The 23,549-nt window shown below is 36.4% G+C and overlaps 1 protein-coding gene across 1 annotated transcript; it reads right to left on the bottom strand.

Moving 5' to 3' along the window:
- Positions 1-17,259: 17,259 nt before the first annotated feature.
- LOC131076623 (alpha-amylase) lies at positions 17,260-21,641 on the bottom strand. Its single transcript, XM_058013905.2, has 5 exons — positions 21,167-21,641; positions 19,547-19,676; positions 19,260-19,452; positions 18,576-19,176; positions 17,260-17,723 (listed from the first exon to the last, which is right to left on the bottom strand). The coding sequence occupies exons 1-5, from the start codon at positions 21,335-21,337 to the stop codon at positions 17,448-17,450; spliced, it is 1,371 nt and encodes a 456-aa protein (XP_057869888.2). The 5' UTR covers positions 21,338-21,641; the 3' UTR covers positions 17,260-17,447.
- Positions 21,642-23,549: the final 1,908 nt, after the last annotated feature.

Genomic DNA, 23,549 nt, shown 5'->3' with positions numbered 1-23,549 from the left:
CTTTGAGCACCTTGGGATTTATCACATCCCTCTTCTATCATTTATCATTTATCTTGTCTTGCATTTATCTTTTATTCTCTCAATCTATTCGGTTGTCTGTGGAGGTGGAAACACCAAAACAGGGATCTGACTGAGGTAAGTCCCCAAGCAACCCCAAACATTTTTCCTTTCTAGCTTGTGTACAGGTTTCATTAGAGAAGATTTATTTGGCTAAAGGCTTCGTAGCGTGGACCTATTGTTTGTCAATTCTATTCCTTTTTCTCCTTCCATTTTATCTTGGTTATTTCGTATATCGCATTTACTATCTTAGCTTCATTATTTTTTGTGTTTTATTGCATTATAATCGCACTTGGAACTTTTTGTATGAACTCTATACCTTGTATGTAGAGGATGACAATGCGTCGTGCTGGTGTCCTAGACCTGCACGATTGTCCTTTGGACAAAGGCTTGACATAGTCATCTGAGAGACTCGAATTATGGTTAACTTTTTAACTCTGTTACTTTTATCCCCTAGCTCACCTTAGCGTCAGTTCGAGTGAGGTAGCAGTGGATCGATTTGTCCTCTGAGATTCATCATCTTGGAGGTGACAAATCCCCTCCTCTACAATTTTCTCCTGTTGCAAAAATGACATCCATTAGATTTTTGTTTTCTATTGTTGCTAGTTATGATTTAGAAGTTGAGCAAATGGATGTGAAAATTGCTTTCCTTCATGGTCATTTGGAGGAGGATATTTATATGACATAGCCAGAGCACTATGTGGTGAAAGGTAAAAGTAATTTAGTCTGTAAATTAAAGAAATCTTTGCATGACCTCAAACAGAATCCTAGGATGTGGTACCAAAAATTTGATACATATGTGTTGAGTTAGGGATTTGAACGTTCCAAATCAAATCACTATGTTAAATATATATCTGATGGTGATCATTTCCTATACATTTTATTGTATGTTGATGATATGTTATTAATTGATAAAGGGAAAGGTATGATTTCAGAACTGAAGTCTCAACTCGCTGCTAAATTTGAAATGAAAGATCTTGGTGCAGCAAAGCACATTCTTGGGATGAAAATTAAGAGAGATAGAGTGAACAGAAAGTTATGGCTAGGCCAGGCTAGGCCAAAGTAAGTATGTGAATTCAGTGTTATAGATGTCCAACATGTAGGACTGTAGACAATTGTGTGTTCCTTTTACAGTTGGAACGAAATTATCTGCTGCAGATTGTCCTACATCCCCATCGGAGATGGAAGACATGAGCAGAGTGCCTTACCAAAGTGCAGTTGGAAGTTTGATGTATGCTATGGTCTGTACTAGACCAGACATTGCCCAAGCAGTGGGAGTTCTATCGAAATATATGTCTAATCCTAGTAGAGTTCATTGGGATTCAGTCAAAAGAGTCTTCAAATATTTGAAGGGCACCTCAGAGTATTCTTTGTGTTATCATGGTAATTGAGCAGGAGACGTGATTTCCCTTGATATTCATGGTTATGTGGATTCAGATTGAGCAAGTGATATTGATAGCAAAAGATCCACCAGTGCTTATGTGTTTACTTTATTTGGTGGTGCAATTAGTTGGATGAGTAAGCGACAGGTTGAGGTTGCTTTGTCCACTATTGAAGCAGAGTATATGGCAGCTACTCATGCTTGTAAAGAGGCCATTTGGCTTAAGAGACTGTGTTCAGATATTGGAATAAAACAAGGAGCAGTGACAATACATTATGATGTAGTTAGAGTGTGATCTACCTAGCTAATAACCCGACATTTCATGCTCGGACCAAGCAAATTGATGTTCACTATCATTTTGTCAGAGATATGGTCGAAGATGGTAGGGTGAAGCTGGTTAAGGTAGAAACTTTGATGAATGTTGTAGATTCTTTAACTAAGGTTGTTAGCACAGAGAAGTTCAGATGGTGTTCGCAGTCTATGGGCCTCATGGCCCCTAGCAATTGATTCATTTTGTTTATACTCCCTTTGCTCTTGCAAGGTGCTCGACAAGTGGGAGAATGTTGAAAAAATGGTGTCTCAACCTTGCATTTACATGAGGTTACTAATTATAGTAACTTTTCATTTAAGCACAAAATGTTGCAAAATTTTCCTAGAAGCTTCTGGTTGGTTAGATAAGCATGTCGGTAAAGTTTCATCACAAGATCACAGCTAGTTTTGAAAATATTAAAGTTTCTGTTTTGGAGGGGTGCGATTAAAGGTTTACACTTAATTTTGGGGACTTTAGACCCTATGAAATGCCCTAACCTCCAGAAGATTGTACTCCTAAAATAGGAAATATAATTTGTATTGGACACATAAATGAGTTGTAAAAGGGAGGGACACATATTGATGTGTGTTTTAACACGTCATAGGGCCTCCAAATTGAAGATAAGGTTGACTATACTTTATTGGGTGGTTTCAGCCCATGGTTTTGTAATATTGTTTGATGGTTTTTTGTATTGTATCTCCTATATATGAGGTGCGTGAGATAGAGGTTGTGTGTAAGAGTATTATGGCTATTGAGTTACCTTTGAATCTTTGATTAGTGGTACTCCTACGAAGAGCTTTCTCTGCAAGTATATTGTAATTTATTTTTTATTATTGAATAATATATTGGGCGGCTTTTGGAGTGTGGGGTTTTTCTCTTGAAAGGGTTTTCCCCGCGTAAATCACTGTGTTATGGTTTGAATGTTATTATGTCTATTTCTATTTTCTATAATTGTTGTGAAGATTTGTAAAATAATTTGCATTACCCTCCTCTCAAGGTTGGTGTAGGAAGTTGTTCCGCTACTTAACTTCCTTACAATTATTATAATTTTTCATTCAAATTTTAATGTAATCATTCAACTCAATTTTGAGAAAAGTTTTTTTTTCATATACAATAATAAGATTTGAAGATTTATAAGTTGAATATTTCTTTTTTTTATGATTTATCCCTTCAAGGATAATTTCACAGAAAGCCCTAACAAGGTTAGTTTCGCAGAAGGTTGCTAAGGCATCTTTGGTTTTTCATTGAAGGGAGGTATTGAGAGATGTACTTTCACTTTTTGTGCTTGTTTCCATAATGTAGCAGAATCTTGACGTAAGTCTCTTGCCATGGTTTTAGCAAGTCCCTTTTAATGAATCTATGCTTATTGGGTAAGTGCACCAAGATGGTGAACGGAAAAGTGGCCACATGCCAAAAAAAACCAAATTTTTCATAACCCATGCGGGTTCTAAAAATTCAAAAATGTGCTAGACTTGGTAACACCAAGCCTAGAGAAAAACAATGAAAAAAACCAAAAGTTCCTCAAAACCCGTATGGGTTTTTGAGGAACATTTTATTTTTTAATAAAAAATTAAAAGTTTCTCAAAACCCATATGGGTTTTGAGAAACATTATTTTTGGGTCTAGGCCATGGGTTTTGGCCATTTTCAACGCCAAAACCCATGGAACAACAGCAAGGAAAAGCAAAAAAAACATAGAACCCTCACAGGTTTGCAACTATTTTAGATTTTCCCAACATTAAGAGCAATTTTCAACAATGGCACCTCGTCGAACAGGTAAGATTTGATTGGTTTGATTATTTTTGTTTGCATTTCAATTGAAGTAGGGTTTTTTAATTGATTTAAGTTTTGTTTCTATAAATTTGATGTCAGATTCTTTAAGTAATCCCCCAAAATGAAATAGACAACAAAGTCCTCCTCCTGCACAAGCAACACAAGAAAACCCTGTAAACATTGCACAAGAGCAACAAGAAAACCCTCAAAATGTTGCTCCTCAACAACCACCGCCACCCTAAAACCCTCCACGTCCTCCATTAGATCATGTAGATGCCACACAAGAGGATCTCATCAATTGCCTTACACAAAATAGTGCCCAAATTTATATATTGGTGAATAGGTTGAGGTCCTCTAGCCTTGAGCACCACTCAACCCTCGCCAGAACACTAGAAACAATGGCTAATAGTGCAAATGAGGTATCTAGGGAGGTTACGAAATGGGGTTCATGGAGGGATAGATGTCGAAGATTTTATGCAGATGGGTTGTCATATGACCAAGTGAAGAAAAAGGGCATAGGTAAAGCTGACATATGTTCTTTTTTCACTGATCCTATTACTAGTAACAACCTAGAACTAAATACGACTCAGTTTCCTATACATTGGTGTGTTCATGTTACGCTGAAAGAAGCTTTTTGGGATAGGTGGTATATGGTCTTTGACCAACCACCTTGTAATAATTGGGAGTTGCCTCTATATTTTTTGAGAAAGTTATATTGTGAGTTTATCCTTGGCGAGAAGCCGAATTACTTTGACATCCGACAATTTCAGGGTAGAGGGAGAGGCTCTGTGCAGGATAGACCTGGGGGCCATAGGGTGCTAGAGCCACAGCATAGGAGGCATACAACTCCTAAACCCATGGTTTATGTCACTGTCCCTATATCCTTGAAGGAGTCTATGGAATTACAGACTCTTCAGGTAGTTGCATCATTGACTGATGTCATTGTTCGGCATGGCACACAGTTGGTCAGAGTAGAGGATTTACTAGCACCTGTGGAACCTCCTTCATCAGTGGCACCTCCTTCATTAACAATACCTCCTTCATCAACAGTACCTCATGCATCATTTGGCACGAGCCAGCCCATTCAACATATGTGCCCCACCTGCCAGGGTGTATGTTCTGGTGTAGACACTGACGCAGACGAGGATGGTTTGACATCTCATTCATGTACATGTTGTAGGAGTAGATGTCATGCTTCCACTACAGAGGATGTGGCCGTCACTGACGAACTGATCAATATGTTGTACCCTCTCTATCAGACATAGGTGCGTTTAATTCTATTTATGCAATGTTAACAATTAAGTGACTAAATCTTATAAAAATAAATGAATTTTTATTTTTAGAACAATTTAAAGTGACATATAAATAAAATACATTGCAGGGTGCAGCAGGTGGTGGGAGTACACCACATACTTTTCAGTCAACTCGACGGTCACGAGTAGTTTCACCACCAGAGTTAAAGACTTGTAAATTTGTTAAAAATATAATAATACATTGGTTTCAAAATATCTTTTGTTAATTATATGTATCATTACTTGGTATTTTATAGTGCTTATCAGTGGCTAAGATGTCCCAACTTGATGATATCACACTTTTGGCCATTGACTTTGGCCAAGATAGCTATGCGGTACCATTTAGATTTATATATTTTTTACTTAAGTGATATATTAAATACATGCTCTTTTCCCTTATGTTAATTTTTTTCCATTAGTTTACCCCACCTACCTCGAGGACATCTCATGTGAGAAAGCCATCCTCTAGCACTTCGAGGCAGAAAAAGATATCCTCTCACACACCCAAACGACAGAAGGTAATTCAGTACAATTTAAATTCATTTGTTGAAATGTATTATGATTAAACATGTATATGTAGATATTGATAAATGCACTTAATTTATTTGTTCTATATAAATAAACATATGGGGTTTACGAAATTAATGAATGCACCTAATGTCGATGAGATTCAACAAAGGGAAGGGGTGATATCTTCATATTCACTTTGGATTGCATTCTTGCTTGTTAGAAATAACTAAATCCTTTTATGTCTATATCATATGTTACCATTTTTCATACAGGAAATGGTAATAGCTGCATCAAATTTGACTAGGCCTCCTAAGGCTATAGGAGAACTATACGAGGCTTCGCTGTGCATTTGTTCTACATATGTTAAAATATTTGTTTTATCTAGTTTGTCAACAACTTTGGTTTATTAACTTGTATGATTGTCTTTAACCTATTACAGGCCCCTTCCAAACTTCCTATTGTTATTCTACCATTCCATTTTAGTAGAAGTCCTACACGTATATTATGGGATCCAACATAACCAAGGGAAAAGGTATGTCTGTCTTAGATCAACTCATTGTCACTAAGTGCACAATGGAGTTGAAACCCTCTAGTTAACTCCTTTTGGATCACTTACCATGGATATAGGAAATGGTCATAACTGATTCATTTGTGACTTTGCCTACTACGACCACAACACATCCATCTGAGGCTCTGGTGTGCTTTAGTTTTTTAGTCTATTCATTTTTAGTTATTATGTGTTATTTGAAATATATGTTATTAACATGTATTAATGTTGTTTTACCAGTTACAGCCTCCTTCAGGACATCCCACAAATCCTCAGCCTCACACAATTGCAAAAGACAGAGATGAGGTAATCAACATTTCAACTTCAAACAATATAGAGTTCAGTATTTAGTTATTTTGATGTTATATTGAGAAAATATATCTGATTCAACATTTGAATTGTCCTTTTGCAGCCACCTACAGAGCCATATACTGCTTCGAAGAGGCTTGATTTTGATAATCCGCCATAGTCTTAGATACCGATAGAGACATATAGTTATAGTTGTGGTCATTGAAGGACCAATTTTTTTATATATTCGACATTTGTATATGTATATATCGACTTTGACAGACATGGCACATGTCACTTTTTTTTAACTATTATTTATTTGGCATCTATGCCATTTTTTGTTATGTACACAATTATTGTTCATTTTGATATTCGATCAAATTTGTTCATTGATATATATGAAACTTGACACAACTTGAAACTTAGTTATTTGCTATTGAAATGTGATCAAACTTGTTCATTGTGTATATGTCTTGAAATGTGATCCAATTTGTTCATTACTTGTAACTCATTTGGCGTATACTTTTAAACTATCTATTGCTCATATTGTGTAAACCCAAGTACTGACATCGGTAATGTTGATATTGTGTATTTTGATGGAGTGAATTTTCTTTGAGTCCTTCGTGCATGAAGAGATTGGAGTGAAGTTCATCATTTCAAGAACCAATTAAGACAATATTTGAGCGCACAAAGAAGATTTGAAATTTATCTAAGGATGAGTCGGCTTAGGTAGGGTTTTCATTTAAGTTTTATTCCATAACAAGTCGGCCTTAGGGTAAGAGACACACCTATTCATCCAAATTGCCTATAAAAGAAGAGTTGAAGCATTTATGGATGATCCGTGTGAACCTATGGGGCCATGTTGTCGCTGCCCAAAAAGGCCTCTCTTTGTTTTGGACAACTCGATTTCGTTTTCTTGTGGTGAGATTTTTTTTGTCGCATCAAAAACCGTCAGTGAGAGGTGGCAAAATAGTGCATCTTTCATTCTATTTATCATGGGAATGAACCATTAGTGTGAGCACATCCGAGTGGCCATTTTTACGCTAGGTGTGCCCTTGTCTTTCTCCCCAAGACGTTTGATAGTTCTTAGGCACCTCGTAGCGATGTTTTCCCTTGAGCGCTCAAAGTGGAAAAAACGATCAAACTTTGATGTCACATAACTCAGAGACCGTGACACTTATGGATGATCTATGTGAACCTATGGGGTTGTGTTGTCACTGCCTAAAAAGGCCTCTCTCAGATTCGAGCAACTCGATTCCGTTTTCTTGTGGTGAGATTTTTTCTGTCGCATCAAAACCGTCAGTGAGAGGTGGCAAAATAATGCATCTTTCGTTCTTCTTGTCGTGGGAATGAACCGTCAGCAAGAGTGCATCTGGGTGGCTAGGTTTACGCTAGGTGTTCCCTTGTCTTGCTCCCCAAGATGTTCGATCATTCTGAGCCACCTCGTAGCGACGTTTTCCCTTAAGCGCTCAAATTGGAAAAAATGGTCAAACTTTGACATCACGTAACTTGGAGACCATGACACTTATGGATGATCTGTTTGAACCTATGGGGTCATGTTGTCTCTGCCTAAAAATTCCTCTCTCAGTTTTGGGAAACTCGAATTCGTTTTCTTGTGGTGATATTTTTTCTATTGCATCAAAAACCGTCAATGAGAGGTGGCAAAATAGTGCATCTTTCGTTCTGCTTGTCGTGGGAATGAACCATCAGTGCGAGCACATCCAAGTGGCCATTTTTATGCTATGTGTTCCCTTGTCTTGCTCCCCAAGACGTCTGAACGTTCTAAGCTACCTTGTAGCAACGTTTTCCCTTGAGCGCTCAAAGTAGAAAAAATAGTCAAACTTTGACGTCGCGTAACTCGGAGACTGTGGCACTTATGGATGATCCGTTTGGACCTATGGGGTCATGTTTTCTCTTCCTAAAAAATCCTCTATTGGTTTCAGGAAACTCGATTCCATTTTCTTGTGGTGAGCTTTTTTCTGTCGCATCAAAAACCGTTAGTGAGAGGTGGCAAAATAGTGCATCTTTCATTCTGCTTGTCATGGGAATGAACCATCAGTGCGAGCATGTCTAGGTGGCCATTTTTATGCTAGGTGTGCCCTTGTCTCACTCCCCAAGATGTCTGATCATTCTGAGCCACCTCATAGCGACGTTTTCCCTTGAGCGCTCAAAGTGGAAAAAAGGGTCAAACTTTGACGTCGCATAACTCAAAGACCGTGGCACTTATGGATGATCCATTTGAACCTATGAGGTCATTTTGTCACTGCCTAAAAAGGCCTCTCTTGGTCTCCGACTATTCCTACTAGCCCTTCAAATCGGGTAATTCAACAATAACTCAAAACTTTCCCAAAACACTTGGAAAAAAATTGCATATTTAGATACCCATTTGCAAGTTATTTAACATATGTCAGAATCAGACTTTGTTATTTATAATCAAATAGTACAAATTTATAATCAAATGGTACAAGTTTATTACAAATGTATTTATAATCAAATGGTACAAATTTGGGCTCTCAAAATTTGCAAATCAGACCCATGGAAACTTTCATATATAAAATTTGGCATCTAATATAAATGATCAAGCTCATTACTATTTATATTTATAAAATTATGCATCTAAATATGTGAATTACAACTCATTTTTTTTTATACAAAAATTAGCATCTAGATATGCACATTACAACTCATTGTTGCTTTTTTTATACAAAATTTAGCATCTAGATATGCACATTACAACTCTTTGATATTTTTATGTACAAAATTTGGCATCTACATATGCACATTACAGCTCATATGCATGTAGAGCACATCCAAAAAAGAAAAGTTACAACGTTTCGAAAAAGATATATAAAAAAATTGTCAAAATTATTCTACCATATTGTAGAATTATTCTTCTAGATGGTCCAAAATCAATCAAGTGAACCTTCTAGATCAACTCTAACCCTTAGTGTTTTAAGTATTGTCTCGTGGTCTGATTCACGAACTTTCCACAAATCCTTGTTAAGAGGTCTACCACGATATTTAATCAAATGAATGTTTGTGGCAACAAGAAGGTTTGAGTAATGAAGAATATGTCTATGTGTCTCAAAGTCCTCAAACAACCAAGCATTAGAATTTTTGATAGGGTGCCTGTATTTTATAGAAGGATAATTTAATGCCAAAATCAATACAATGACTTCTAAATAAATGAGTTTAAGAGGTCTCAATACAACTCGACACAACAACGGTACCTTCTAAGCCATGTCCCTATCACAACAACAGATCATATTGAGTACTCAATACCCTCTCCATCAACCACTGTAGAAATCAATTTATTTTTGGCCTCAATACAATGACACAAAAATTAATATGTTCCTTCTTCGTTGTTCTCATCCTCAATAACTGCATATACATGACCTGCATTTAATAGAAGGATATAAGTTAATACCACAAATCAGCATAAGTTAATACTAATAAATTAAGCTTAAAATTGTAGCAAATTGCAACCCTTTACCTGGTTCAACTATGTCTGATACATGGTAAAAATCCACTGATGCTTCAATCTAGTTCATTTGTAGTACTCTAGGAAGTTGATATGTATCTAGGGTTTGGAAAGGTCTACAAGACCATTGGTCTACCCACTCTTTTGATTCATATTCATCCCACACAAAATGCATACACGAAGAGCAAAAGCATGCAATCTATCTAGTATAAATAACTAGTGATGTTGCATTTGAACTTCTAAATGAATTCATGTCACTTGATCCAGTAAGTGTACAACAATCTAGATAGTTTTCACTGTTAGATTCACTTATTAACCAAAAATATCTAGAAACCATAGACTTACTTGCATTACCTGGTCCCATCATAGAGTTACACCATTGCACAATTTTTTTTTGCATCTATTAACATTGCACCAACTTCGTACTTCAATTCATCTCTGGTAAGAGCTCTTTTCACACATGCTCCCGCACCATCATGCTTTCCCTTTCCATGCCTTGCCTCAATGAAATTCCAAAAATGTTGCACACCACTTGTCACGTGCATCCTAGTCAACCAGTAGAACATCCTTGCATTCTTGAATTGTGCGGTGCAATTGTCCGACCATATTAAGTGTTGGTTGTATCTTATATCTCTTTCCCTTAAACTATCATAGAAGACTATAAATCATCCTTGCACAAACTCTGAGGAATGAGTATGATCATCGCTGATATAGAAGTGATATTCTCTTATAACCTTTCTGTCCTCCTCGGTGCTATCATGTGCATGCATGAATGCTATGTGTACAAAAATTGTAACTTGTGTAGAGTGGTAATACACAGATTGTACTTCATTTTGTAGCTTTAGTGTATAATTCTTAGCAAAATCAACGACAGAGACAATAGTGCCAAGGGGGAAAGTGTCCTTACACAACTTGAATTGCTCATCTAACCACCTAGCTCTATGTGTGTGACCTATATACTCATACACTAGTTTCTCTTGAAACATCTTTATAAAATCAGCGACGCATATATCCCTTTTCACTAACTCACACCTCTTTAATTCTTTTCCATCTTTAACACCATATGTAACTGACTTATATTTTCCAATAGAAACTAGTTCCTTACCAATTTCATCTGTGCTATCTAGATGTAGGCATCTATGCAACTGTTGCAAACAGCCACATTTAGGACAAAAACCTCTCAAATACATCATCTTATACTAAATGCACCTGTCGTCTCGTCTACATAGTACACTTGAAATAAATTCTCTCGGTGACTTAGGAGGTGCTTGTAGACCACATTCCTGCAAAACATCGTTAGTGTGCAAAGTACAACAAATATAGCGATAAATATCATAATGCATGGAAAATTCAACATGGACCCTACAACAACATGTAGTATGTGCATGATTAATCTTAACATAAAATGGTTTTGTCATCTCAAAAAATCTTTGACTAATTTTAATCTGAGGAAAGCTTTGAAGAAACCTTTCATAAAATTGTGTTTGAGTGGTATCTAAATAGTGTTTTGGATGTGGCTCATGATTACTAATTCCAATTCACCTTCTAACAACGTATCTTTGGTTGGGTGAAACCCTTGTGTTGTCATGCCAATATTTCTCAATTAACGTTCTCAGTGCATCAACAACAACCTTGTCCTTGCGTGGGAGTCTACCCGAGAATGCCCAAAGAGAATTATTATTAGGATCCTCAATTTTCTCTCGCCTCTCTAAGGCATAGTGTAATGTGGTTCTACTTATCCTTAATGACTTGCTTGTTTTGCTTATAAACGAGATTTTTTCATTTCCTTTCCCATTATGGTTGACGTGAGCACACGACGAGTAACATTAGCATCTTTAGTGCATGATTTCGAACCAATGGCTTGGTATGCATCAAAAAGATTTCTCAGAATGGTTCTTTCACTATTATTTTTGGATGTTCTTAACCCCAAAATTTTCATTGTCTCTCTAAATTTCAGATTTTTAATTATTTCAACAACTAATTGGCATCTTCCACTTTGATTTAAGTTTTCAAAATAGTTATTCCAAATTCTTCTAACCGTTCTTCTACAAGTTCTTTCAGATATTTTATCATGCATTGGCTTCACAATATTTTCATCAATATCTATTAGGAACTTTGGTTTTCTACGAATTATTCTAAGAGGTGTTAAGATTGGTGCATGCTCTTCATTTTCATTAGGTGCATTATGTGCATTGATCACATCAAATTCAAATGGTATCTTCTTCAATTTCATTAACATGTGCATTCACCGAATCATTTTCAAATGGTGTATGTTCATTGCATTCATTAGGTGCATTCATCATATGTATTTGAATTGGTGTATGTTGATCATTTTGATTTGGTGCATTCATCATATCAATTTTAATTGTTGAATGTTCATCACTTTCATTAGGTGCATTAGATGACGTACCTTCACATAATCTCCTCATACGCTCCCTTTGTTGCCTCTCTTTGTTCATTTGTTCCTCTCTTGTTCTTTCCCATTGTCCTACATATAACATCATGATGATAATCCACAATAAAATAGAAAAAAAAACAACAAATGATCATCATTTTGTTATAATCTAAAGTAACAATAATAAAATAACTTCAAAAAAACCAAAATACAAGACAAATCAATCATGATCAAAGAAAAAAAACAACAAATGATCATGATTTTGTTATAATCTAAAGTAATAATGATAAAATAACTTCAAAAACAATCCAATATACGAGTCAAATCAATCATTCCAAAGCAAAAGTGACAAAAGAATATGAAAACCTGACTGTTACTGTCCCATAAAATCATGTGCAAAAGCAGTGGGGCCTTCAAACAACTTGCAATGCTAATTTTTAGGCCATTGGGACTAAAATATATTAAGATTTTCCCATAACCCGTATGGATTATGGAAACCTTTTATGTCAATGTTCACAATTTATCATAACCCATACGGGTTATGTAGAACTAGGAAAAGGAGAGGGGGAGAGGGAGAGGGAGACAGAGGGGGAGAGGGAGACAAAGGGAGATTGGGGAAAGGAGAGGGGGGAGAGGGAGAGAGAGGGAGATTGGGAAAAGGAGAGGGGGGGGGAGAGGGGGAGAGAGAGAGAGAGAGAGAGAGAGAGGGGGGGGGGAGATTAGGAAAAGGAGAGGGGGAGAGGGCAGAGGGAGAAAGGGAGATTGGGAATAGGAGAGAGAGAGAGAGAGAGAGAGAGAGAGAGAGAGAGAGAGAGAGAGAGAGAGAGAGAATAGGGGATACAAAGAGAGGGAGATTGGGAAAAGGAGAGGGATAGAGAGAGAGGGGGGGGAGAGGGAGATTAGGAAAAGGAGAGGGGGAGAGGGGAGAGGGAGAAAGGGAGATTGGGAATAGGAGAGAGAGAGAGAGAGAGAGAGAGAGAGAGAGAGAGAGAGAGAGAGGGAGAGAGAGAGAGAGAGAGAGAGAGAGAGTAGGGGATAGGAAGAGAGGGAGAGAAGGAGAGGGGGAGGGAGAGAGGGAGGGAGAGAGAGAGAGTAGGGGATAGGAAGAGAGGGAGAGAAGGAGAGGTGGAGGGAGAGAGGGAGGGAGAGGGAGATTGGGAAAAGGAGAGGGAGAGAGGGAGAGAGAGAGAGAGAGAGAGAGAGAGAGAGAGGGGGGAGGGGGTGGATGGAGAGGGAGAGAGAGATTAGGAAAAGGAGAGAGAGAGAGAGAGAGAGAGAGAGAGAGAGAGAGAGAGAGAGAGAGAGAGAGAGAGAGAGAGAGAGAGAGAAGTGGGGAGAGGGGGTAAGAGAGAGAATAGCAGATAGGAAGAGAGGAATAGAATAGGATAAGGAGAGGGGGATGGAGAGAGAGTTATAGACAAAGAGAGAAGGGGTTAAGGAGAAGGGGAGGGAGGAAGATTGGGAAAAGGAGAGGGCGAGAGGGAGATTGGAAAAAGAAGAGAGAGAGAGAGAAGAGAGAGAGAGAGAGAGAGAGAGAGAGAGAGAGAGAGAGAGAGAGAGAATAGGAGATAGGAAGAGAGGGAGAGAATAGGATAAGGAGAGGGGGAGGGAGAGACAGGGGGAGAGATAGAGGAGAAATTGGGAGAGAGGAAGAAGGAGAGGGAGGGCGGAGATGGGGAGAATAGGATAAAGAGAGGGAGAGGAAGAGAGAGAGAGTATAGGAGAGAGAAAGAGAGATAAGATAACGAGAGGGGGAGGGAGAGGGGGGAGAGAGAGAGAGAGAGAGAGAGAGAGAGAGAGAGGAGGAGAGGGTGAGAGACATGAGGTAGAGAGAGACAACGAGAAGGAGAAAAGGGTGAGAGAATTAAAAAAGAGAGAAGTGTGAGGGGGAGAGAGATGAGATAGAACTCAAGGAAGATAATTAGGGCTTAGAATAGACAAAGACAATGATGGGGGAAGGAAGACGAGAGAGAGAGGAAAAGAAGAGATACATGCATGTATACAAACATATATACATATATCTATATAAATATATGTATATATAACTATAGATATGCATATATACATAAATAAACAAATATTATATAGGTATGTCTAAAACATGTGTAGTAAATACTAAGTTTACAAGCATACATTATTATGTCTTCATAACCCGTACAGGTTTTGTGAAACAAAAAAAAATGTTTTTAGTTTTACATAACTCATACGGGTTTTGTAAAACACAAAATAATGCTTTTAGTTCTACATAACCCGTACGGGTTATTTAGAACTGCAAATACTACTTTTTGTTTTTCAAAACCCGTCCAGGTTTTGGCTTGGTAAGAGGGTTGGAAAACGACCCTAAGGCTTGCAAGCCTATTTTGGCCCCTTTTTTGCCCCTTTACACGTTTTTTCATCCTCCAACATGATTTCTCGACTTCATCGTCATCAGGTTTCCAAATGATCAAGTGGGTATCTCTAAAATTACCACCATAATCTCACACATCTTTTTAGTTTTCTAATCATATAATTTTTTCTATTTTTGGACAACATTAGCATAGTAAACTTTAATTTTCTTTATCAGTGCCTTGACAGTCCTCACAGACATGTCTACCATTTTTTAATAACTTTTGATATACTTGACCAAATTCAAAATAAATTACATATTATTGTTCTACACTATATTCTATACACTTTCTTTTTTAAAAAAGTTTGCATTTTTTATTATTTTGATGCAAGTTATGCCTAGTGCACGAACAGGTACCAAATTTTTAGGATGCAGTCACTTCAAAAAATCATAAAAAAAAAATACTCAACAGAAAATTACAAAATAATACACAACTTCTAGATCTCACTCTTACCTATCATCCTACCAAAAGGTTTTGCAAAATACTAAATCTAACTATATATTTTGTGCAACACACGAAAACAGCTATGTTATATTTTTATGAAAAAATCAGGAACAATTTTTCGTGCTGAAAGGTTTGGCCCTCTTAATCTTATCCAATTTTTTTTTTAAATAGTAGTTTAGAAACTAGATTCAGAGTACTACAATTCTTATTCTTTTCTCAACTCCTAGTTTTGAGTGCATGACCTTCAAATATCTCTTTGAAGTTCAGGTTTACCTATTTTCAGGAAAAAAAAAAGTAGTGGCCACTTATACCCCCCTTTTTTTCACCATCTTGGTGCACTTACCCTACTCAGGATAAGGAAAATTGAGGGTTTGAAAATCAAGAAGCTTGGGATGCATGTATACAAAAACTAAAATAGAGAGCTCATTTATGAATTTTATTGCTTGTTTGACTCTTCTCATGTCTAGTTTATTCATTGTGAAAACAAACCCAATCTCAAAATTGAAATTCTAGTTTGCTAGTGAACTCTGTGATATTTTTCCTACAAACTCTGCCCATTTTCTTCATCGGCATTGTTGACTGTATGATACAATTTGTGCAAATAATTGAGGTAAGTCGCTTGCCATGGTTTCAACGAGTTTTTTAAGGAATTGATACAAAGCTAGATCATTTTTTATTGTATTTGATTTCATTTAAGAAATTTTTTGTTGTTTTATAGCATCAATAGTAGCTAGTATATATGATCTAGCCACTTTTGCAAAAATGTGAGCTCTGGATAAGACTATCGACATCTATCAAAGCATAATACATAGAAGAGTTTTGTCAAATATTGTTGCCAAAATATGAAACTCAACTAGTACATGTGCCATGTGCATGCATCCTCATTTTGCATGGATTCCTACCACAGTTGCAACTGGAACATCTAAAAACTCCCCTTTATTTACCCTTTGATAAATGTCCATATCCTATTTAGAAGCTACTATTCTTGCAAAGGAAAGCAAAATGTAGTGAAAAAGTTGTGGAAAAAATAAATATTTTGTGTATATCCTACAATCTTGCATCTAAAAATTCATAGATGCTATACGCTGATGACAATGCCTTGTTGCAAAGCTCCCATTCTTCCAAAAACTGGAAGGACTCTAGTAAAGGTTGTAGAGACTAGCCTTATACCTACCAAGTGCATTTGTTTATAAGCTTGCAAGACCATTTTAAACAAATTAAGTTGTACACATCCTTTGATATTTGCATTCCATGAGCCTACATCTCTATCAATTAAATTATGACTCATTTGTAACAAATTTCTAAGATGTCTTTAAATTTTAGATCTTCTTAGTTGATTTATATTTTTATCTGTCTCATTTCTATGTTTGTCATTTTTCACCTTAAACGTTTACATAGAAAAATATGTAATAACATGGTTATGTTGATCTATTGATGGTTATGTTGATCTATTGACCTTGGTTACCTAGCTAATCAAATATTTCTCAAATCTCATCATTACTTATACACAAAATGAGATGCAATGACCAATAATATTGGTACATGGAGATTGACCATTTGGTTAATGCAAATTAACATAAACAATATCTTTGTAATTGTTCATCTAACCTAAACCTTTATTTCCTACATCTAATGTGGTACAATCAAAGGAATCATTTTGCACCTTGAAGTAAGGTCTAAAAGACATTCAAGGAGAATAAGTTTTCAAAGTGTTTACTTAGTGAAGACATTCACGAAGAATAGGATAATTCATTCTTTGCATTTATTAGTGTAGAACTAAACCTAGTCTACAAATCTAGAATGTAAATCACATAAATTATTTGGTAGAAATCTAACTTTTGCAATTTGTTCATCTCAATCTTCATTGTTTGAGTTCTAATAAGGGGTAACCTTGTCAAGTCTAAACCTGTAGATCTAATCCAAGGTGGAAAATGGGAGATACAAAGATCGTTATCAATATTTCAAGATGGCCAATAATGGAAATGGGATATGGTGATGTCATGATTTGGATTCTATGCAAGAAATTGTCACTTGTAGACTAGCCATTGCATTAAGGCAACTATAATCAAAGTGGACCCAAATCTACACAAGGAACAAGGGATGGGTATGCAATTTTCACCATTACACAAATAAACTTGACAAATAATTGTTGAAACATCCATTTCCACTTAATCAAAACTTGAAGTTTTTTTTATATGTGAAGATTATAATTTTTTTCTTTTCTTGTTTTCCAAATTGTCCTCAATTTTTTTAACAAATGAAACAAAACAAAACTAATACTTTTTTATGCTTTCAAGCCTAATGATAAATATGTCAAACATTATACAGTTGTAAGATCTATATATTTTTTAGTTGGTTCTCAATTTATTAGAGATATTCCACTTCTAAGGGAAAGAACTTTTTAATCACAAAGATAACTTTTTTAATGATTAAATTAGATTTTACTCTTCTTATGCATGTCTTTCAATTTTATATTTTAAAATGGATTAAAGCATTCCCAATGGTACTACACATTTAAAGAAAGTGTATCAATATTAATTTGACAACAAAACATGGATTGAATGATGTCAACTTCTACTTATGATTAGAAACTAATTGGCTCATAGGTCTTTTTTTCCCATATAGCATAATTATCTCCAGAAGTCGCAAGTTGAAAATCTTGTGAAGGCATGTACTTTCCAACATCATATCTTGCTCCAATTTTGGTGATAACCACTTCATCAATGCTTGCCATGTAGAGGTCGTTCTCGGCAGTTATTATTCGACAAGCACTATTGGCCTTTATGTTATTCCTCTTGCGAATGGCTATCATATTTTGAATGGCATCCTTCAGGTTCATGTCCTCGAAATGATCATAAAACTACACACATTGCCAAGACCTCCAATGTCAATTGATACATGAATAAGATCTGATCAAATATAACACTAACTTTAATAGATTTAGAATAAGAGTAAGCCCTTGATGCTTTTGAGGGGAGTGGAGGAAATGATAAATTCATGCAAGAGAACTAGATGCCATTATTATACATGAGCCTTGAAGGTGGGCCAAAAACATGTCTTGACAACATGTTATGCTCTGATTTTGACTTAGCTAAAAATTACCAAATCAACCTTGATTGACAACAAGATTGATAAAAATCAACCTTAAACTATAATTATAAAATAAACATAATGACAATATATGAATTGCATAATAAAAATATATAGAACTAAGCTTCTATAATTCAAAAAAAAAAAAAAGAAGCCAAACCCCACAATAACCATAGCTTGAGTTAGGTTAGTGACCCCATAATAGCTTAAGGTTGTGATTCTGTAATTTACAATTCTATTTTACCCTGTTAACTCCATGGTGATTATTACCCTAGTTTGAATTATGCTCACCACTGCCATTGGCTATAACCGAAGACCTTAACTAGTTAATATGTCTGAAAAAACAGTTCAATACAGTTCGAATCTGGGCAATAAAATTTTTGGGTACAAAAAATTCTCCTGAGAAAGAAAGATAGAACGAACAGACAGTGGCTGAATTTATCCCGAGGAAAAACAAACAAGGGTTTATATTTACGCTCAGAGAGACAATTCATCAACAAAAACGGTTGTACAGAATAATTTTATCCAATAAAACACAAAAACAACTGCTGTACAGTATAAACTTATCCTTCAAACACAGAAAGAAATAAACAAGAAAGAACAGAACAATTAAAGGGCTTACAATGCTAGGCACTCCAGGGTGGGTGAGAATGTAAGCATAACCCTGCAACAGTTTGTCAGAAGGAAAGGGCCACAAATTCTGCGTAGATCCAGTGTCGTGGTTATCAATGAAGGTCACAGCCTTTTCAGGGAGGAGGCCGATCAAGCCGGAGGGTTTTCCATTTGAATCCCTCATACGCCAAAGCTCGTTATTCTGCACAGCCTGCTGAAGAATTCCCTTGGTGGTGAAATCAAAGGCGGAAGAAGCATCACCCGTGGAGTGTATCCAATCGACAAGCCTCTGCCGGTGAGCATCCTCTTGCCCATTTCCAAAATAAAGCGTGTCCCACAACTCTCCCACTGCGAAAGCCGGGCCGGTATTTTTTATGTAGAGGCCCAGCAGATTTCCGGCGTAGCCTTTGACGAAATCGAACCGCCAGCCATCGAAGCCGATGTCGGATTTGAGCCAGTTCATCCAGTCGGAGAGCTCGGAGTGAATTTTAGGGTTTGCGTGGTCCACATCCGGAGCTGGAGTGTAGTCCTCGCCTGTGTCCTGATTGCCGGTTCCGCACGGGTAGGGCTGGTCTCTGGGCGGAACGGCCCATCCGCTCCAGTCTAGGGCACTATTTAAATATCAAAGAGTTCGATGATCAGACAATTAATGGCAAGTTTTTTCTTTTATTACTTAAAATTTGATTTTGATTACCTATCCTCTGTGCCGCCCTCGAAAATACACCAGTAGCCATTTTCGTCCTGCTTTGACCCTGTTCTGTGGTTTATCACTATGTCGCACACGCACCGCACACCGTTGTTGTGGAACTCCTGTATTGCCTGCTTCAGCTGCTCTGTTGTTCCATACTTTGAGGAGTCTAGGTCGTAAAGCTTTCCTGGTAAATAGCCTGCAAAGGGGATTTTTTTAATTATGAGGATAAATGGGATAAGAGGAAGAGGGGAGTATAAGTAGTAGTTTTGTAAATGGATTGGCTAGCTTACCTTCGGATGAGACGGATTGACTAGGAGGAGGAAACCAGACGTCTGTTATGCCTGCCTCTGCTACAGAATTTGCGATAGATTTGAGCACCGTGTACCACGATTCGCTCTTCCATGATTCCCAATTGAAGCCCTGCATCAATGGTTTTAGTCCGGTCAAATTGGATTGGAAAACAATGGCGTTTGGTAGTGTCACTTAACACAAATAAACAGTTTAATTCAAGAAGTGTTTTCACAGTTTAATTCAAGAAGTGTTTTCAAACAAATTGCATATATTTTCAGGGTTTAGCTGCCATATTTCAGGGTTAAACTGTCTACTTTTCAGGATTTAGCTGTATTTTTAAGATTTCAGGGGCTCCTTTTCCAGGTTCACAGCCAATCTATATTGATTCATAATTTCTGAGTATCTCAATTTTCTATTGAGATGTTTCTTTGAATTTTTTTTGGGATTAGATTACTATTTTGAATAGTTTTTAGATTAGAATATGTGACTTTTCTCTTTGTACATGGGTCACATTCATCAGATTAAGCAAGCAAGAGAACAGAAGATGGATCATAGAGTGTGATCTGAAACATTGTGAGAAAAAATCCAATCCAGAAAATTTACATAATTTTATGTCTCTCAGATATCTAAAAAGGTCGTCCCTCTTAAAAAGATGAATCTCATAAAGTGAAATACCAAATAGTTTATTTCATATTTATGATATTTAAATGATGTATAATAGATGTGATGGAAATGATTTTGAGTGAGTGTAATTTCTGGATTCAACTGTGCGATTTTTTTGCATCAATACATTGATTCCAGAAAGTACTCACTCAGCATGAACTGTGAAAAATTAATGTCTTTTCTATCCAAATATTTATAAAATTATTTATTTCAATAAATGATTCAATTATTTACTCCTAAAAAAATAAAAAAATCATTAAACCTATTACAGAAATTTCTTTCAACCTCATTTATCCATGTGCATCTAATTAGTTCTCTAAGTTCTATATCGATTCAATTTAAAATTCACTTATTCAAGTACTAATTCAGTTTAAACAGGACATTTAATTACTGAGATTTTCCTAAGGTCATTTCTTCAAGAACTACTCAGTCCACACACAACATGCTTAAAAACAGTCTCTCCTGCGAGTAGGTATTCAAGTACTGTTTAAGTTTAATCAGAACTTGTTCAAAATCTGAATTCATTTTGAAGATTATTTTTTCAAGTATTACTTAGCCATGTACATGTTTAACGACTCCCTGCTTCCACATAAATATGATCTACTTATAAAATTTTGTCACACTCAATTTCATTTAACTTGTAAAAATAATATATGTAAACAGGTATTGTGATGAATTTTTGGAATTAGATTGATTGATGGATGCCAACCTGCAATCTAACCTTGAATCTCCACAATTCACTCTATGAATCAGCAAAAGGGAAATTTTAAGAAGAATGACTTAATTCTTTAAACATCAGATTTCTAAATCCCCTCATACATAAAGAAAAACTACTTATCTGATCAATATAAATTAACTCCAAAACAGGCAGCTGAATCCCCTCCAAATGAAGTCACCATATCAGAAATAAATAAATAAAAACATTTAGGTAAAACTGAGGTTGAAGTGCTGCAGACCTGAAACAACACAATACTGAGAGGATCGACCTCGGCTTCAGAAAGTGTCTGCGCGTCAGCGTATGCAGTAAACCCTAGCACTAAACATGTGAGGACAAGTAAAGAAGCCCATTTAAATTCTGCCATGGAAGATGAAAGAGAGATATCATAGGGTGCAATAAGAAGAGGCATATCTTATAGGCTACACAGTGGTTGTTGAGGCATTTGTGTGTGAACGCTGGAAACTATTTCTCACGTCTTTTCCCCTGCCGTTATACTCTAAAACCAATCCGGGATTGCCAATTTGGCACGGCAGTCAAAAACCCATTGAATTTGGCAGAGTAGAATTAAAGCTAATGTTGCATTAAATATAATTTACTTCTTAAGGCTACATCAAACTCATTTGGTCAGGAGTGAGTAGAGAAAAGGCACGTGGAGTCTGGATTGCCTTAAAGCATGGTGTGAAGCTCCAAAGGAGAGACTATATCCCCCGAACCGGCCCCAACAATGGGGCTTTAAACCAGACATATAAAGTTTTATCATTATGAGAACAGTATAACAGTTGTATCCATGTCAAAATAAAGCGGTTTAGCGGTTTGCTTTTCAACAGTAGTGATGGGTACAGCAATTGAAATGGGACATATCCAACGGTACAATTTCATCGCCATTTCTTGATTGAAGTCTTACCAAATCAGTTCTTATAAATTATTATTATTAAGAAAGAGAAGAAGATTGCATTAGGAAAACTCCAAGAACTTCATTTTCTTTCCCTTCCACAGGTCATATCAATGGTCAAGGAAAGGCCAAAATCAGTGTCCCATATCAAAGGTTGAAACCTACTTTTGGGGATAAACAAATTGGGCATTCTAACATAACATCCGCATAGTGGAGCCCAAATTAGGGAGTAGACAATTTTATATATTAAATTATATGTAGACATTTAAAATCTATTTATTTTTATTAATTTTTAAAAATTAATTTAGCAATGTCTTTGTTAGTTAACTATTAGTATTTTTCAATTAATTAAATAGATATTTTTATGAATTATATAAAATGTAATATCTTAAATTGCATCTAGTGTAATTTCACGTCACATAAGTGTCTTCGCTTTAGGTCGATTGGAGTCATTCTTCGTATCTTTGTCAGTTTGTTCTCATAGACTATCTTGTCAACTTAGAATCTGGCATTTTCCCGACCATGTTTACCATTTGACTTATGGACGCTAGCATGTCATGAAGACATATGTGCGTCATGTAATCGTCCCGCGAATATGTCAGCCTGCAGGTGGTCATTTGAGCATTACGTCTACATATGGAAGAGTTTGTACCTCTATTTGTGGCCACCGATGTTGAGATTCTTCCTTGAGCTCCATATCTTGTTCTTTTGAACTTATTAGGAGCCTTTTTTAATCATTTTGAGAATTCTTGAGCTCTAGGCATTCTATTCTTCATCTTTCATGGGTTTTCTAGCATTCAATGTGCACCATTATCACAGTTTTGGAGAGTTCTTGATGCTCAACTTCATTCCTGTGGGTGATAGCTCCTGGAGTGTTGAAGGGGAGTTCTCTCTCTCTCTCTTTGTTCATTTACACGTCCATTGCTTTCTATCAAGCATATTTGCTATTTTGATTATCTACTTGTATCTTTGTCATCCTTCCTTTATTTGTGGCTATTATCTTGGTTGTTCGTGGAGGTCGAAACACTGAAGCGGGGGTCTGACTGAGGCAGACCTCTTAACAAAGCCCCAACAATTTTTCTCTTGCTTGTGTGCAGGTTCATTATCAACAGAGGGAGATTGCTTTGTTGGAGGCTTCAATCATGGACCAGTTGTAAGCTTTCTTCATCTTTTTGTGTTTCCCTTTAAACTGTTGTCATTTCATACTAAGTGATTTTATTCAATGAAGTACCTTTCATTTAGTAGTTTTGTTATATCTACATTCGTTTTATGACTTATGTACTTTGTTCATACATGATGTTAAAGCGTCGTGTTGGTGTCCCAATTCTACGTGTTTGTCTTGAGAATAGAGGCTTAGCAGAGGTCATTCAAAGGTCTCTGTAGTTTGCCTACTAAGTTTTATATTTTGTATCCCCTGGCTCACTAGAGCGCCAGTAAAGTGAGGTAGAGTGAAGGTTGGTTTGCTCCTTGGAGTTCATCACTTCGAGACTAGCAAATCCATCCTCTACATAAAATAATCTCTTTTCTTTGTTAGGAATTTTGCTTTATGATCATATATTAAAAGTTTGCAAAAATTATATAAGCATCTTTCATGGAGGCCATCAAAAAACTTATGCAAGCTACAAGAATGAGTGTGAGATTTTTCCAAGATCAAGAGCACAATGAAAAGTACAATAGAGAGACAAAATATTGATAAGAATAAATTGTATTCTATCAAGATGAAAATACT

The sequence above is a fragment of the Cryptomeria japonica genome, chromosome 5, assembly GCF_030272615.1.
Source record: "Cryptomeria japonica chromosome 5, Sugi_1.0, whole genome shotgun sequence".
NCBI classification, from domain to species: Eukaryota; Viridiplantae; Streptophyta; class Pinopsida; order Cupressales; family Cupressaceae; genus Cryptomeria; species Cryptomeria japonica.
Note: the sequence above shows the minus strand (reverse complement) of the source record. Positions and strands in the feature narration are given on the sequence as shown.

Excerpts from the sequence above, each read along its gene's own strand:
- LOC131076623 (XM_058013905.2), bottom strand. The coding sequence starts at position 21,337 with ATGCCTCTTCTTATTGCACCCTATGATATCTCTCTTTCATCTTCCATG. Across the intron at positions 19,177-19,259 it reads GAGGGCGGCACAGAGGATAG|TGCCCTAGACTGGAGCGGAT; the intron begins GTAATCAAAATC and ends ATATTTAAATAG. Across the intron at positions 17,724-18,575 it reads ACCCTGGAGTGCCTAGCATT|TTTTATGATCATTTCGAGGA; the intron begins GTAAGCCCTTTA and ends CAATGTGTGTAG.